Source organism: Corvus cornix, chromosome 3 (assembly GCF_000738735.6).
Source record: "Corvus cornix cornix isolate S_Up_H32 chromosome 3, ASM73873v5, whole genome shotgun sequence".
NCBI classification, from domain to species: domain Eukaryota; kingdom Metazoa; phylum Chordata; class Aves; order Passeriformes; family Corvidae; genus Corvus; species Corvus cornix.
In genome coordinates this window covers 16,495,661-16,514,247 of record NC_047056.1, presented here as the reverse complement: position 1 = coordinate 16,514,247, position 18,587 = coordinate 16,495,661, and the positions used below count along the sequence as shown (strand labels likewise).

The 18,587-nt window shown below is 35.6% G+C and overlaps 1 protein-coding gene across 31 annotated transcripts in view; it reads left to right on the top strand.

The window, feature by feature from the left end:
• NRXN1 (neurexin 1) overlaps positions 1-18,587 on the top strand; it is a 674,580-nt gene that overhangs the window by 80,486 nt on the left and 575,507 nt on the right. For 20 of the 31 annotated variants that reach the window (XM_039568039.1, XM_039568052.1, XM_039568045.1 and 17 more), the window contains 2 exons: positions 2,986-3,015; positions 3,817-3,828. The exons of 5 other annotated variants lie outside the window; for them this stretch is intronic. In XM_039568039.1, coding sequence (XP_039423973.1) covers positions 2,986-3,015; positions 3,817-3,828 — 42 coding nt within the window. The remainder of the gene's footprint in view (positions 1-2,985; positions 3,016-3,816; positions 3,829-18,587) is intronic. 6 more of the 31 variants (XM_039568061.1, XM_039568043.1, XM_039568049.1 and 3 more) reach the window with 1 other exon arrangement.

Sequence of the window (18,587 nt, the reverse complement as noted above, 5' to 3'; positions counted from 1 at the left end):
AGCTAAAATTTTTCGTCTTTGATCTCTGTGATATGTGAGCATATCTGTAAATTAGGTGACATAAGCAGACAGAAATATGTAGTATTAAATTTTGTATATACTGCTGGTAAAAAAGGCTGCTGTTTATTCATTTTACTGTAGTTGTACTAGACTTTAATACCTTCACTGCAGGTTTATCATGTTTAAATTTTGTTTTGGCCTGTGCTCTGCATGGAACTTACACACCAAACTATAATGATATCTTCATTTCCCCTTCCACTATCCACCCTGTGCCCCTTAACTCTCTCCTCTCAGAGCCAAGTTCAGGAGAGGGTTGGGGTGGATTACACAGGAGGGATTCCTTCTAAATCTTGAATTCCTAATTCACAAAGAAATTGAAGCAATGGTGCACAAATGAGTATTTTCAATGTATGGGATGCCTATATGTGGCTACTTAAGGAAAAAAACTTCCCAGGTCTATTTGTTGTGGTATTCTCTATTACAAGCAGACTTTCATTTTGCAAATCTAGCAGTGGTTGCTGATTTACCTGTATAATTTTAAAGCACTCTGTGGAATGATCAGGTACAGTACTAGTAATTCTTCACTCTTCCATAGCCTTCATCCATAGATTGCAAAAATAGAAAATAAGGTAAGTATCATTATGTGCCTTTAGCAAGGAAGTATAGGTGGCCTTAATGCTTGCAAATAAAATAGCATAAAGAGTCAAACAAAATACAGTGTCTTGAGGAGTGGTACCAAATTTTTTAATTGGTAGATGTTTGGTTTGAGCACTGTATATCTTTTACATTCACTTGACTGCCTTTTTTCATTGAACAACACTGTAAGTGACTCTTAAAATTCAAGTAGTTTTTATGATGATTTCAAGAGGCACTTCTGCTATTTACATTTTTTTTCTTCAAATTATGTAAGAGTCATCTATTTGCAACTGACCAATTTCACGTATCATTTTAACAAAAATAGTAGCTATCAAGCAGTGATAATCTGAAGCTGGACTTTTGTTTAGGTTCCTATAGCTACAAAGTTCATATGTAAATGTGAGCTAGTAAGAGATCACCTTCTTTGCATACCCCTGGGAGACAGGACAGTGATTTTTTTCACACCTTCTAAGAGCTGAAAGAGCTCACCTAAAGTAGTGGCTGAAAAGTCACTGTTTCATTAAAGAAAATACATGTTGCAATGTTCAACTGGTTTCAATTTTCCTCTATCAAATACAGTTAGGGTCAAGTCAAAAGTCTGAGATTTCTTGCTATAGTTGCCAACAACAAAAGTTAAAACCCAAAAGACTAATTAATCAATCACAGGAAGAGACTGATACTTCCAAAAGGCAGTGTAGCAGGGGATCTAAGCAAGGACACCCAGCACTAAAAGAATGAATTAAAAAAATATCACCTGGTCTTTATACTCTATCCAGCAAGCCTCTCTTGCAGCAACATTTACAGAGAAAGAACACCCATGAAAGCATTTCTATTCTCTTTCACATGCTGCAAACTGCCAATACAGCTGTGTGATGTTTCCCAAGCAATGCTGATGCAGGCATCCCTTCAGGATCACAGTCAGTTTTCGTTTGCATTGCTGTGAGCCCCAGGTAATCCCACCAGCTGCAGAGCACTGTATTTGGAAACACAATTTATTGCACAAGAGATGAGGCACATCAGGCCCTTCAGTTTAACTACACATCCAAAACGGGTGACTTTAAAAAGCAATAATTCAGCAAAACCATTGTTAGTCTACTTGGAGCATCACTTGAGATTTGGAACTGATAAGAGACGAATCCTTTCAGACTGATTGCAGTCGGGAGTATCGTCTTTGAACTACCCCCAAGTAGTGTGAGTCATTTGTGCACCTAATTTTCTTTGTGAATTAGAAATCATAGAAACTCTCTCTCTAGGAAGTCTGCTTTCCAATAAAGAGAAGGATATTTGATTGCTCACCTTCTTTGTGTGAATTAATTTAATTAATTGCAATTAAGAAAATAATGTATGGCTTTTTAAGAAGAGGAGCACATTTAACACATGAACAATTAATAAGTTCTGAAATGGATCCTAAGACAGCTAACTTCAACAAGAATAAGCCTGTTTTTTAAGTCAGACATAAAAAGTGAAAAACCCTCATATATCTAGAAAAAATATTCTCCCTGCATCACATTATACTCAGTGAGATATAAGTATCATTTTATTATTGTGAATTAAAAAAGCTGAATATTTTTCCTTAAAGAGTAACAAAATTTGGCTCTGGATGAGTGATTATCATTATGGACATCTGCTTTGAAATGTCACTAGACCTATTCTGGTATGATGGGATTTCATCTCACAATACAAGTATAAAGCAAAATCTATTTCTCACAGATTTATGAAGTAGTTGCAATAGCTGTCTCTTAAATTTTCTTTATTACTATGTATTTTATATTGCATATGTAATAATTTGCCTTCTCTGGAACAAATTCATTCTACTGTCACATTTCACACAAATAAGGAGACATCCTTTGCATTATCATTTCAATGTGATGAAGACATTTTATTTAATTACCTGAAATGCTCATTTTTATGAGGGGAAAAAGATCAGACCCAGCCCATTTTTCAGGTTTAAACTTCTCCAGGGTTTCAACATCATTTCACATGTAGAGGACAGGAAGTCCTCCCAGCAAAGTGTTCAAAGCGATATAATCAAAATATGATAAAGACAGATGTATTATTAAAGGAATTGGTTGAATTTGAAAGCATTTTATTATTTTCTGTCATTGCAAATACTGCACAGAAAAAAAAAAGTACACAATAAACCAGCACCCAGTGTTTGAATTGCAGTTCTGTTACTTGTAGCCCAAAGCATTCCAACCAGTGGTTGAAAAATGCTCTTTGATTTCCCTCTGTGATACAGACATCTCATAGGAAACAGATGCCTGTCACAAAACATTTTTGTCAGTGTGACAACACCACCTTCCCGTGCTCCCTTGTTCATTGCTGACTGTGCTCTTGTTTCCCTTCAAGGTCTGGCGCACCTGATGATGGGCGACCAAGGTATGGGCTCTGTTCCTTTTCCACTCTGCTTTCATTGTTTCTTCTTGTTCTGTAGCTGCTTTGAATCCATCACTGCAACTGATGGGCAAATGCTTGAAAGCTGTCTTTGGCTGCAAAGAAACACATGGTTTTAGTCACATCTTTTTCTTATCTCATTTTTTGGTTTTTTTGTTTGCTCCATAAGCTTTTGTCCTTCCTGCCTCCTCAACTCCCCCTCTTGCAGTACAATAACTAAAAAGAGGTGAGAGAAATAAGAAAGTTATTAAGAAAATTTCATGTATTTATCAGAAAATACAATTATGGGTGATTCTGTAAAAGATAAACAAAGTGCAAGGCCTCTCTTCAGATAGCTCCTGAAAGAAGATACTCCTCTTGTCACATTGTACACATTGAAGAGTCCATTTGCATTAATGCATGGCTGATTGGAATTGTGCAGAAAGCACCTGCTCCTGGCTTCTGGAATGCTGAGAGTACAATTTTGCTACCTAACAAAACCAGTGATTTTTTTCCTCCTAACCATTGTCCATGTTACTTTTGTGGCAGTCTTTCTTATCTAAGCATGGGTTATTTCTGTGTTTCTCTGCATGTACATGATTGGGAAGAAATAAACTAAATCCCTACTATGACACTGATTGCATCTCCATTTGTCTTCAGGCACTTACCTTATACTTTGTCTCTTCATGTTCAGATACTATTGCATTTACATGTACTCATGACTCTTACTGTTGTTTCTCTCCTCTTCTTTATTCTCTTTTTGTCTGGAAATGCTTTCTTCATGGAACCATTTCACCAAATCCATAGGTAAAAGTAAAGGTATTACATGATTTTCTTTCTTTTTAATGCCCTCAGTATACTTTAATGTATGTATAAATAATGCAAGTAAATGTAAAATTTTTGCACTGATAACATGAGGTAGGTATATTCTTACAGTAAATATTTCATGGATATCAAGGTAAGGAGAATTATCCTAAAGTACCTAAAGGCTGGCCATTTTCAAAGTTTGTCTCCTGGTTTTGTGAGAGATGTAAAGCTCTGGCAGTGATAAAAGAGGCTACAGTTACAGGAAGTGTTCAGGATGAAATAACAGCCATATTTTGAGGTATGCCTTGTTCTGTTCTGAAAGAGTTGTAGTCTGAACCACCAGACACAGAAAAAAAAGTGTGATGTTGTTCAGTAGAGACTCTCTGGAGATAATCTGTCCAGGTTCAGTCCACAGCTTGATGTATGTTTTAAATGGGAATAGCACTAACTTTAGCAAGTCTTTGCTCTGAGAGTTTTCTTGTATATTAATCACTTTGAGCATATCCGAGATAAGAATTGGACAAAGGAATGAGGAAGAATAAAAGCCAAAGAGAAGTGTGGGGTTTCTTTCAGATTTTTTTTTATTCTTTTTGTTTCTTTATGTAAAGAATGCCAGCCATGTTTACTTCCCTTCTCCCAGAGGAAACAATGCAGTAGGGGCACGATTTTTCTCCTGTATATATAAACACCAGGTTTTGCTACAAGGACACTTGTTCACAGGCATTGTGTAAATATATTTTTATAATAAGAAGCTGGTCATTAAAACCCCATTTAATCCTGTTACTTGTGATGAATAATACAGTTTTATTCATCTTAAGCATTTGTCAGGGGGTGAGTATTCTTTGTATATATCAGAAATCAAATTTGCATGGTCATAGCTGCAAATAGTTAAACTAACTAGTTAAATTAGAAACAAACTTCCAGGTTTGCTGGTGTCTTGGCTGATTTAGTGTTTCCATACCTAGAAAGCTCATGTGATGCAAAGACTGTAAATACAAATCTGTAGTGTCTCACTCCTCCTCATATCAGACCCCCTGGAAAGACTCTGTACTTGTATAGGTGGGATACCATTTAAAGGGTTGTGTGTGTCCTGGAACTCTACATCTTCTTGCTGAGCAAAAGGTTTTAAGCAAGTATGAAAAACAATCTGCTGATTTCTGCATTTTATAGGATCATTTCATTTTGTTTGGAGTATCCTTTTGTTTTTCTTAATCGTACCTAGTATGTATGACTTCCTTATTATTTTTATTACTATCTTATTCCTAATCAGTAGATATCCTGGCTGCAGTTACCTTAAAATGACATTTCATATTAACTGAACCTTGACATTATAGATAATTTTTATTAATAATGCAGAATTATTTTTCTAGATTGTTCTGTATAAATGAATAAATGATGTAGTGTGTACGACACCAAAGGGGCTTTTCGTGTGAAAGGATTAAAATATAAACATTATGAATATTTATTATTAGTAGTAGCTGATCTGGAGAGCAGATTTTTAGCAAAACAGAAACTTTTCAAGTATTGTGCAACATTTAGACATTTATATTTTTATTTTTAAAGGTTTAACAACTATATTCACCAAAAAATTACCTTGTATATATTAGTTACATTTAGTGTTCAATAATGTGCCATGTAACATAATTTATACACCAATTACCAGTCATCTAATCATTTGACTACATTTTTCTTTTCATATTTTAATTTTTATTAGATTATTTCAGTTAATATAGAGATAATCATTACTGTGTTTTGAGAATCACAATATTTCTGCACATATAATGGTGTATATTTGTTCAAATGGATGGAAAGGATTTATACGTGTACCACTCCAGTTGCTTGTAACAGAAAATATCCCTCAATATTGCACCATATCCTCAACCAGCAAAAAACAGCCTCATTTGGTTGACTATCCTGAAAATTTATTAATATCAGCTATTGAAACATGTGGCCTTGAAACAGTTGTGATAACACACATTCGTAACACATGACAATATGAAAAATCAGGAGGGTGATGGAAAGGAGTGAAGGGAAAAAAGAGGAAACAGCTTCGTTACAAGTTCCATTCCTTAAGAGGTATGCAAGGTCAGTAATTGCAAAATTCAGAGTGAATTAATCTTATTTTGGAAATATAAGCAATAAAACACTTTTAAGAAGCTTTACAATGTAATTTGTCCTGAGTATAAAATGCTGAAGCATCACCATCTCCTTTAATTGTGTAGATATTCTTTGGGGTACTGGAAAAGGAAAAAAAAAAATATCAGCATATCTTCAGAATTAGGGCAGGGTGTTAACGAGGGAGGGACCTGGTGTTGACAGAGGAAGGAGAGTCGAGCAGCCTCTCCAACTGGACAAGCAATACTAAATCCAGTACCATCTCATGACGCCCCTGATGTTTGTCGTTAATTGTAAATCTAAATTGGGATACTCTGGGTAATCTCCCCACAAATTAATCCTTGTAGATGCTATGCCTAATTCTAGGAAGAGCTGCAGTCTTTTAGTTATACTGGCATTCGTTTATTTTCTGATAAGCGCCATATATTCAGAAATACTTAGGAATTCCTTTTTCAGTCCCTGGAAATAACCTGGCTGTATAGAAATCTAGCAGCAGGGTTGTCATCGCTCTGATGGTGAAAATACATAGGCAAGGTAAAGTTTGTAAATGGTGTTTGTGTTTTCATTAGAGTACTTGAAAATGCTACCCAGAACAATTTTTTAAATTCAAAGCAAACCTTAAATCTGCTGTTCATAACAGACAGATTTGTTTGCCCCAAACAAATTTGTATCTAAAAAAATTTTGTCTGTTTTCTCCAACTGTTGGAAGTGGTCTAATAAAACCACCATTTCCACCTATAGGCCTTATCTCATCAAAGTAATGAAGAATTATTTTGTGATGAATAGTAATACAACTAAATTTACACAGCAACTAATGTAAAACACTCAATTTCTTTATTAAAAAAAAAAAATCCCATCCCCTCCTTTTAGTATTCTTTTGGTGAGCAATGAAAGAAATTTATAATTCAGAAACTATAACAGTGACATGTATTACTTCGTTTTTTATACTGCAGTTCTCTTAAGCCTATACATATTTTTACCTATAGTTTATTTCTATGTAATTATCATACTTTTGACTACATATATTACTCATTCTATACCTAAGTACTACGTTCATACTCCTGTTCTATTATTTTAGAAATTATGTGCAGCTTTAAATTGTACGTGAGTCGCTCAGGTTCGTAACAAACTATTAAATGTTAGCTAGCTGAGCAATAAGTGTTTCTACCAAAAGATTGGTAGTACAACTGCAATTTATTGTATTAGATTGCAGGCTTTTGATGTGATGCTATTTGCTATACTGTGTATAAATGCTGAAGAAGGACTTCAGAATGGCAATTTAGGTATCTGCCAACTTCCTTGACAAAGGAGAGCAAGTTTTTTATTGCACAAGCTATCATACAATATCTGTAACGCCAAAGTGATGCCACTAATTTGTTAATTGTCAATCACACAATTCATTTGACAACTGGAAAAATAGAGCACTGAAAAATAAAAGCAATTTAAATAAATCCTTAAACAATCATGAGCATAAAAGTGGTATGTTATAGCTAAGTAATTACGTAGTGCTTGTGTCATGCAACACAAATCTTACCTTGTGCCAGTAACCTCCCCTAACATCAAACTGTGTGGAGTTCAGTCATTAACCTTCCTGCCACCACAAATTCATCTTACTGCGATGACTTTCATTTTTGCTCTGGTTTCGAAGAACTAAAGTGGTCTTGGCTTCTTGCACTCTCTGATCTTTCACGGATCATTGAAAAGCCTGTCCTCTCCTCATCTGCTTTGGTGTGTGCTGAGAAAGTGGGGCCTGAGAGTGGGCCTGAGAGACAGCCATCCCCCAGCCTTCCCTGACCCAAGCCCCCAACAATCCAGAGGCTTTTAAATGCTTTGTTACAGCCCTGGGCTGTAACACAGCTCCTTATTTTTTGGCCCAGTGCCCTGATGACATGGAATCAGTTTTACGCCTTCTCAGCTGCAGTTGGCTTTTGCCTGGGAAGCGCAAAACACGGATGGAGGGCATTCTTGACTCTCTGGACTTGTTCACACAGTTATATATCCTAGGTGATAGCAGCTGATTGGAAAGACTCCCTGCTAGAACTGAAGTGAGGTAATTCAGGGGTTTGACACACAATGGGGTTGATAGTGTTGGGTAACTGAAGTTGTTTCTAGATGACGTTACAGGAGAAGAATGGATAAACTTGAGCTTCCCCACTCAATCCCATAGTTTCTTCTACTGATAAAAAGGAACAAATCAACAAAGGTTTAAAAGTTTATCCTCCATTTAACAGGTCCCAAACATTTTGAAAGTCTTGGAAAATTTGCAAAATTATGAGCATAAGTATTTAAAAAATATTTTCTATAAAATTACGGTTATTTTTAATGAGCATTACCTTTTTTTAATAAATTAAAGAGCTTTAAATATAAAGTTCCTCTAAGTGCTCCAAAGAGCAGTAGCTACATATCATATCTCTTCTATAATGACTTCTTTTCTTCTAAAGAACCTCATAAGTATAGTTAAATAGAGGCTGTTGTTCACCAAAAATATTATAATTAAGTTTTTTGTGTGTAACCCATGCCCCCATGCCTACAAATACATGTTCCAGTAAATATTTTTATAGTCCTTATATTTGTATGGTCAATATGTTAAAATTTTGGTTGAATATCATAATGAACCATATACTAGATATTGATTGTGATGCTGTGAAGCAAGTAATTTCCTTGCACTTCAGTGGGTGATACCCTGCAACCCTGGAATATTGACATTTGAAGCTGCAGATTCAAATTTATGTTGAAATGTGATCAATTAACAGCTCCTAAGGAGAAAAAAAATGCCGCAGAGCATGAGTGCTGAAGAAGTTTTCTATCTGAAGCACATGGCTCAGAAGAAACCAATCAACATCAGAAACAGAAATGCAGTCTTCCTTGAGACACACATACTCAAAATTCTATCTGAGATGGCTGATTCCTCATCAGCAGTGTGAAAACAAATTGTAAGGACCTGACACAAATATCAAGAAAACTTTCTGAAGAAAGGGGAGCACACATATTTTTAAAACAGTCGCCATATGGTAATATCCAATCCACATCATGAGTTCTAGTTCTTACCACCATGAAAATAAAGCATTTACCATGTTCTGAATCATTCTGATGTCACTCAAAATTATCATGTAACATGTGTGTGTTTTTCATAGACTTCCTATGGATTTAGAGACAGAAAATAAATGAGTAACCATGAAGGATTTAATGTAAAAAAAATGTTATATTTGCAAATGTGTAGATTTCTTGCTGGGTCCAGTAAACATTGTGGTAGGAGGGAGTACATATCTAAGATTTTGGCTTCCTCAACACAAGGTTGCTCTTTGAGCATAGGTTTATCCAGAAGATGGGTATGTTGACAGAGAACCTTTCAAAATAATATTAAAGCTCTTTCAAGAGGAAGGATGGGTATTTCAGGCCAAAAAGTACAAGGGGATTTATTGAGGATGGAAAACAGTTAAGCTGTCACTCTGAAGAGGTAAAAAAAAGGTACAGCAGGTAAGCAATAAAGAAATAGGAAAACTTAGCATTTCTTCCTTAAAATAAATTTTATTTTAATGTATATATAAATGTACATACAAAAAGAGAATTTAAAGCTGCAGTGCTCTGTATCTTTTTCACAGTGAAATTCCATGAGAGTTTTATACATATTTCACAGACATTTCCAATGAAACAGGTATTTGAGAGAGGTGTACTTCTTGGATATTGGAATATCCTTGAACCTCCTTGTAAGCCAAATACATCAGCAGAGTGACCCTAAAGATTTCAGTTTCACCCTAAGATTGCACTGTATCTTCCTGCGATAAAATTCAGTCCTTGAAATCTACAAGAGCAACTAAACAAATGAGCCCAAGAGAATCTAATTTCTATTGTTTCAAAGAAAATCAAAAGTAATTGGAAATTATTGTACATCTCACTCAGAACAGAAGTCTCAGCTGATTTTAACATTAATCCAATCAATCATGCTCAGTGAAGTTTCATCAGCTAAGTGGAAAGAAATTAGAGCCGCAAGGAGGAGTATTCTCAAACATCTCTAAGATTTGTCTACATGCAGGATTACAAAATTCTGGACTAAACTTTTTCACAGTTTCCAAAAAACTAAATCCAATGAAAGTGAAGAACTCTTATGAAGACCACTCTAAGATTGTACTGGTATAACTGGAAATGGGGACTATGCCCTCTAAATGCACATAATGATATTTTTCTACCAAGAAAGACTCCCTGGAAAGGAAATGAAAATAAATATTTAAATAGTCAGGTCATAATCGATTGTTCTTGTAGAAATAAGAATGCTGTGTACAAATTTTTTAACCTATTCTTTACAGGAATTTTCTTTGGTGGCAATAACATGCTGAAGTACTTAGAAACGACAGAAATTTGAATTATCCAGTCGTCTTTAAACCCTTTTAATTAAACAATATTATTTGCACTGATACTACTAATGTACCTCTTTCCTGATTTTCAAAGCCTTCTATAACCCTGATGTTCTTAATTGCTTGAAGGTAGCTTTCTATATGTACTTCAGGGTCCACCTAGAGCAATTAAGCAGAGCAGTGAAATTGTGCAATGAACTGGGAAGTTCAGGAACACAAGGGAAGACTGTCATAGGAAACAAGTGTGGAGCATGGAACGTGGGCTTTGCTATGAAATTCTGCCTTCATCATTCTTTTAATGGAGTTCATAGATACCAACCTGTTATCCAGATATGTTTTTTTCCAGACTTGGGAGGAAACAAAAATGACTGCATCTTTTTATTGAATTAATTTGTTCCAGTGAAAGGAGTCCTTTCTTCCTCATTAAAGCTATATTCAGGGTAAGGGTTTTTTTCTGTTGGCACCCACTTACAACAATTTTCTGATCAGCACTGCATTTCATTAAAGGCAGTTTTTGTAATTTGCTGCTATGACTTAGAGGTTCTGGTGCATTTTTTTTTCCCACTCAAAGTAGACATTTATTCTTTAAAGAAAGAAAGCATCTGGACTGATTCACTGGCAACTAATAAAGCTGTATAGAAGCAACCTTGGATAACAAGAGGCTACCACAGAACACCTGGCACTGTTGGCATCACAGCATTGACTTCAGTAGCTTCTCTGTATTGGGGGTGGGAGGAAATAAAAGCAGCTGGGTCTAATTCCTTTCATCTGCCTTTGCATGTTCTTCAGACAGAGGGGAGTCTGCCTGGAAAGCAAAATTCATCATTAAGTGAGTATAAGTCTGGAAAATTTTTGCTGGAGTTACCCTTAGCTAATAGGTCCATCCTGAATTCCATGTCGTGAGCCATGGTTATTCCATTTTCAGGAGTATCCACCTAAAAAAAAGGAAGCTAAATATCTTTCTGTGACCATTAACATTCTGGTTTTGAAGCATTTTTTAGCTGAAAAAATACCTGAGAGGTTCCTGATGACAGCTACATTGGTACTGACGTGACCCCACTCCCAACCAACAGCAACATCCCTCCCTAGGACTAGAAGTCAGGAAGAATTTACTTGATTTCCTACTTCATTGAACCTGAGTTTCTTTGTTAGGAAGAACCTGAATTATATCAAAAAGGTGCCAGATAAGTACTTTTGATCTCAGAAAAAGGGCATTGCAGGCATTTTGCTGGTAATACAAGCTAGTCTTTTGATTTTCTCATTTAATGGCTATGCTTAAGCACTTGGTCTCACCAGGTACTTACAAGGTACATTTCCCCAAGACCATAAGAAATTTTTTTAAAACCCCATGAAAGTCTTGTACAGGCAAATCACCTTTGAAAACTATGTTTGCAAGTCGTGATTTTACTATTGAAGCTGTGCAAAACAAAGCATAAATTAGTTTTAAAGCCAAATGCCTGTTTGACAATGCTATTTGCACTATGAATGGATGTTTATTTAAATGGCTATTTGATAACTGCGACTACTGACTAGAGGTTATGCTGTTTTCAATTTTAGAAGAGTCATTTGGCTGTAGTTATATTGAACTGTAACACTAGTATATGTTTACATCATCACAAAGGTGATGGGAGATTTCAAAAGGTTCTTTTTTAATTTAACCTTCATTTACCCGAACACCCCCACATCATTGTGGTGCAAGTAGTAAACTGGTGCTTTCATTTTATCCAAATGCTTGTGCAAACCATGAATTTTGCAGGTATCCCTCTAAGTTCTTACAGCATTATGCACCTTCAAATGCAGAAAATTCAGCTGTGACTGTGTCAATCATGCACTGATATTTTTTAATATCCTTAGCAGAATTTTGCCTCTATATTTCTCTGCAGTGAATTATTCAAATAAGAATACTGTCTGTGACTGTATTATAATATTGGAAGAAAATTTATATTTCAGAAAAGAATAATGTAAAAATATCTAAGTGCAAGATTGGACCAACAAAGTTAGACTTGGAAATTAGTAATTTTGTAAGATTCTTGTGCAGCACACTTATCTGTATAGAACTGTTATATGTATCCAGACATCCTATATGAGACAGGAAAATATCTATGGCAAATCTATATTCTGAGCATTACATAAAGCTTCCTGAGTCCCACTGTTATTCTACTGCTACATACTTCCCCAGAGCAAAGAAGGGGGCTGCTCAGGCTACTGTGAAGAGGATAAATCCCTGTATTCCTTTTGAAAATATTGGAAAGTACTGAATACATGGAGTAAAACACAATAAGTCATTCACAATTCTAAAGGACAAATTCCTCAACAATTTTTATTAGCATATACACATTTACCATACATACATGGAGCTGCATTCAGGACATAGTCACATAAGCAGGTAAAAATAACCTGCTGTACTTCATCAGTTTGCCTCTCAGAAACAGCTCTATCTCAGGTTTTAAAATGCTTTATATAATGACAAATATGTAATAAAAATTACTCACGTGTCATTATGTGTCATTTATTCTCTCTTCCAGGAAAACACATATATTTGGTATTTATCCAGTGTTCTAAAATAGCTGATTGAGTTATACCTTGCTAACAAGACTATTCATTTTGGTTGTCCCTGAAATGAATAGGCATGTTAAAGAAATGGGTTTTTGAGAGCTCTGCACTTATTGAACTGTTATAAAAGCAAAATGAAAGTTTAATTAATATTTTCCTTTTCAAAACACCTAAAAGATCTGTATATCAGCCCTATAGCTTTTAATAAGTACATATAACTCTCAGAAATGTACATATATCTAGGTCATGCTAATTATCCACCTTGGGAGGAAAGAATGTGCCTATACTCCTCTACCTAGTTGGCATACTCTTGAGACCCAAGTCAGAAGAGCAGGCTTCAGAAAGTCTAAAAATACATTTCCTAGGTTCTTAGCCATTAAACTGCTTAAAGAGGAGGTCTCTCATGTACTAGCTGACAGCCTGTAATTTGTATTATGCAGGAAATGAGACTAGATAATCAAAAACAACCTTTCTGGCCTTGAAGCCTATGAATCACACAGAATAGAAAAATTACTGTTGTAACATGTAAGAAAATTGTCAGACATTAAAAGAGCCACACCAGTTTTGCTTTATTAGTGACACTTTTATGGTGTTTCCTGTGTAGATGGAATTATGTATCGGCGAGCTCCCCCAAGTCAAGCCCTTACAGACTAACTGGAAAAAACATTCAAAGCATTCCCTTAAGCCAGGCTGTAATATGAAAACTGAAACACCTTCATGGGAAAACCTCAAACATATATGGAAGTCTGAATCAAAGGGAGATTAATCTTTCTCAAACTTCAGCACTTTGCTGCGGTTATTTATTTTGAATACTTTAAATTGAATACTGCAGTTAATCTCATTTTCAGGAGCATTATGCCAGTCAGTATTTTTACTTTATACAGGTTCTCATAACACGTTTACAACAGGTTGTGGAGATCTTCAAGTTATACTGTAAGAAATGAGCTTACCATGTCATGCAGTGACTGCTACACCAGATAAACCCTGGGCAAAATATTGTAGCGAATTATTTGTGCAGCAAAACTGGAGCTGTCCATTTCTGCCCTTTTATACAGGGAAAAACGCATATATAAAGCTGACAAATTAAATGAGGAATAGAAATTGTGATCTAATCTAGGAAATGTTATAAACTAGAGGGTAACAGTCCCATAAGAGTGCTCTGAATTAGACAGAAGAAATATTCAAACTTATAAGACCCAGAGTCTTTTCATTTAAAGACTGAACATAGTGTTCTAATATTTAGTTTCTCTTTGAACCTCACTATTCAAATTTATATTCATTGAGAATTAAGTAGTCTTCTTTAGTTGCAATATGCTCACACAAAAGGAGAGGATGGAATCATAGGCTACTTTACTGAAGGACTTATTATTCTACATCAGAATTATCTTTATTCATGAAGACTTCAAATACTTTCTTAATGTTCAGTTTTACTGGAGCCAGGAAAAGATCCTGTTATTTGCTAAAATTCAAGAAGACAAATGGGACTATGTAGTTTCTCCCAGAACATGTGAAAAAAATTAAGGAGTTATTTAATTCAATGAAGTTAGAATATTTCTAGTTTAAAAGAATTCCAGACCTTTCCCTGATAATACATGTTAACTATCAGAGAGGAGGAGAAAGAAAACCAATTTTTGAGGTATATCTTCTATGCCTCATTACTGGTGTTCAGCTACATACCTTGTAGGCTTAACAGTGTCTGAGTTTTGAACTTCTTATTGTTTGACAATTTGTTAATACAATGGGTCAAATATATGTACAAGAAACTGAATTTTTGTCATTGGGGAAAATGCAAAAGGATATTCACTTGGATAGGGGAAAAAAAGTCTCTCCTACATTTTTTTCCTTATTATTTTATGCATGGAAGCATCTCTATGTGTAGTTAAGAGGAAGCCTCTCTTTTAGCACATCTGTCCTTGTTTTCTAATCTACCTCTGTGTCCTTAATGAAGCTGGTACTTATGCAGCTGTCAGTGAACTTACTCTGTTGGGAAAAGCCATAGGGGAATGGCAAACTGGACATCATCACCTAAGGAAAAGCTGAGTGCAATTTTTCCGCGCCTTTGGATTGTGTTCAAGCCATACTGGTGTCTTACAGAGGAACAGGCTTCAAATATGTGGCAAATCCATGCCCCTGGTTCCTCTTGTGCTGCTGCACAGTGAGCGTGGGCACTTTAGAAATTCTCTGAGCAGCTTCCTGCTTGGTCTCAGTGTCATCCCTCACAACTGGAAGCATCTGGTATTCTCAGAGAATTAATTTTTGAAGAGTGTTTGAGAACAGGGCATATTAAAATGTCGCTACAAGGATGCTATCATATGTTTGAAGGCTGATACAGAGGAATTGACAGCAAAAAGCAAACCAAAATGTAAATAAGCCAACAAAAAACAACCCTAGACCCTCCAGCAGTTATAATTAGGTCGTTTTGTATAATTTATGTTGGATTATAATATTCAAATTCACATAAATGAGTACATTGGAGAAAAGCACCACACAATTTTTTTTTCCTGTTTACAAGAGAGATTGTTTAGGGAGAACTGATGAAGCCCTGATGCGTTCATCGTTGCTCAATGTCTGTCATTATGCTAAAGAACTGAGGAAAACCTAATTGGCAGTTAAAGCATGAACTTCCTTTCTCAAAAAACGGTTCTCAATTCCTATTTTGCCCATGGCACATCTGCTGACAGTTTCAGCAGATGTTTATCTGTGAAGTGTGGTCATGACTGTTGATGTGGCCAGGCATGTTATTTGAAAAAACTGTTTTCCAGTACTGCAGAACGTGTCTGATTCAAAATCTAGATTAATTTGGTTTTAGTAACTCTACATGGAACACCCCTGACTGCTTCAGTGTTTGAGCTTATTGTAGTGGGTTTGTCTGTAAACAGGCACTAAGAATGAAACCAAGCAGACATTAGTGCAATCTGGGATGGTTTGGGAAGAGAAATTTATCAGCAGAAACACAGAGCCATGAAGAAAGAGGAGAAAATTTGAATTTTGTCGATAGGTGTGTATTGTTACATAAATTAGCATTATTTCTTTCTATATTTCAGCTTTTCTTAGAGGCTATGCAAGTTGCATTTGGGCTTTTTTTCCTTCTGCTTTGTTTTGGTTTTGGGGTTGTTTTTTGGGTTTTGTTGTTGATTGTTGTTTTGGGGTTTTTTTTAAACTGAGTCATAAACAGGGTTTCTGTGGTCTGAGAACAAAGCCACTGCATGTGTGGAGACCAATGAAATACTAATTGGATAACAGGTGCACTTAATTATCGTGCACTGAAGGTGTTCAGTTTTCCTATGATCAAGGCAGTAGTGTGAATATGGACTGAAAGAAAGTTTTTTTTTCTTATGCTAAGTGGAAAGCTCAGAGAATACAAAAAGGGTGAGTAAAGCTGACAAGGACTTCACTAAAACTTTATGCATCTCTTGTCTCTCCTTTTTCCTGAAGGACAACGTTTTTCCCTATAGTGTGAACACTGAGCTTTCTTTTGTGAAGCTCTTTGCTAATTAAGTACCTGTAGCACCTCTGAGATGCTTGCAGCGTGGGAGGACAATGACTTCTGGCACAAGGTAGTCAGAGCAGCCTGTTCTGGATTATTGTATTCAAAACTTTCCCCTGAAAAACTAAGACAATAAGTAGAAAACTACATGGGGAAACTTCAGTGTCCTGACCTTTAAATCTGGTTCTAGACAGAATTGAAAATTACCTGTGTTTGTGAAGTCTCAAAGAAGGCAGGAATGTTCTGAAGAGCCATAGAAGTACAGGTATAAAAGATTTTATTATTCCATTCTTTTCTCCTACTGACGGTGTGCCCCTGTTGCTAGGAGAAAGGTAAGGTAACAGCTCCCAAATTTTTAAAATACCATAGCTATTTCCTGCCAAGTGTTTTCTCCTAGGACTGACTGTTCCAATACTCAGTAGATTCCAATAAAACCTTGAATAAAGCCAACCCCTCATCCACTTCGTTACTTATATTCCAAGGGTCAGGAAAGGGAGAAGTTTAGAAGAATGTGAAGGCAAAAGAGACGTTGCTGTGGGAGTGGATCACAATTTAGAAGTGGAAAACCCGGACCTAGCAGTCCTTAATCCTGGCTTGGCTTGAGAATGTATAGAAAACTGCTTGAGAGACATGGAAGATGTGCCTTGTGCAAGCTCTCTGGTTGTTCATTTAGTCTTTAAAAAGAAGAACCCTGCTTATGCATTTCTGTCACTTTTGATGTGTGATCAGAATTCAACAATGCTACATTTCTGTCAAATGCACTTCAACGCGTCCATATCTTCAATTTTCATAATTGATTTGATAACAAAATTACTTAATATTAAGTTCATGACAACATTTTTCGAGAGAGAAAGGCTTCCTTCAACCATTCTCCTCCCCTCATTACTGTATTTTAATTCTTATCTCTGAAAGTAGTATTAAATATTTAGGCTATAGACTTGATTTGATCACCTGCACATCAGCAAAGAATCTTTGCAAATACAGTGAATTAAAAAGAGCTGTATGTACCTTAGCATAGATGATTTAAGACCAAGGTCTTAAAAGAGACCTTGAGAAGAAGGGTGTTATGAAGTAGATCTGTATCAAGAGGAAGGTTATTGAAGACAAAAACTGAAGACCTCTAGGTCTTAAGCAGAGGTCTATAATATTTGCCTAACCAGATTAGGTCCTGGGGCAAAACTGAGTAGCAGAGTGCTCTCACATAATCAAGGAGGTGAAAATGGTGGCAAAAGAAGGAAGCAATAAGCAAAAAAAACGCATAAGACAGCAGAAAGAATTTTGCCTCTGAAATCAGCAAGTGGGGACAGTCAAACCCAGTTTTACTTCATACCTTTTTTACCGATGACATGTAAATAGATCTTCTGTCCATTTCCACTAAAATTTTTATTATGTTTTGTGTATCTTAGCCTTAAATAAAGGTAAATAGATCAAATAACCTCTGATTCTCCAGAACATAAACATTTTGTTATAGCCTTTTAAAAGCAGGAAAAGATACTTAACTCTTACATATGCTACTAGGTATTCTAGATGACTATTTCAAAACCACATTATTATTATAGTTTAAAAGACCTTGAAGCAAAAATGCTTCAAGTCTAATGTGAAATATAAATGTATAAGAAAATAGAGTGGAGAGAAGCAACTAGGTAGAATATATGTTATTATTTAATAATGTGCCTGAATATGGTGTCCAAACATTTGTGTTTCCCCTAAAGAAATGTGTTGAATTTTTTTATATCTAAACATGGAAAAAGAAAAGAAACCCCAAAAACCTTCACTACTTCTTAAATCTAAACATTTTACGAGGAAATAACATACAGACATTACATACATTCAGTCATTACTTACATGCACTAAAATGTCAAATAATCTGAAACAAAAGTAGCCCTTTTTCAGAACTCCTTTTTTTTTAAATAAATCCAGGAGCAATATCTATATACCATGACTCTAGAGCATGCTGAGGGCATTCAAAATTTATCAGCAAACTCCCTTTAGTTATCAAGCTTGAGAACATTTATCCTATTCATTATTGACATCTCCCAGAATTCTTTCCATGGTTTTGTGCAAATAGCTTGTCAGCTTTTGGCAAATAGAGGTGATTTTCAGTAACATTTTTCAGATACTTCAAATTGAATTATACATCCAGAGGCAGTCAATCTTTCTTACCATTAATTTTGCAGGAAAAAAAAAAAAATCCTTTCATACTGAAGGCCAGCTCTACAAAGGGGACCTAAGCCTTGCAATGATAACAGAGATCTTACCAAAGG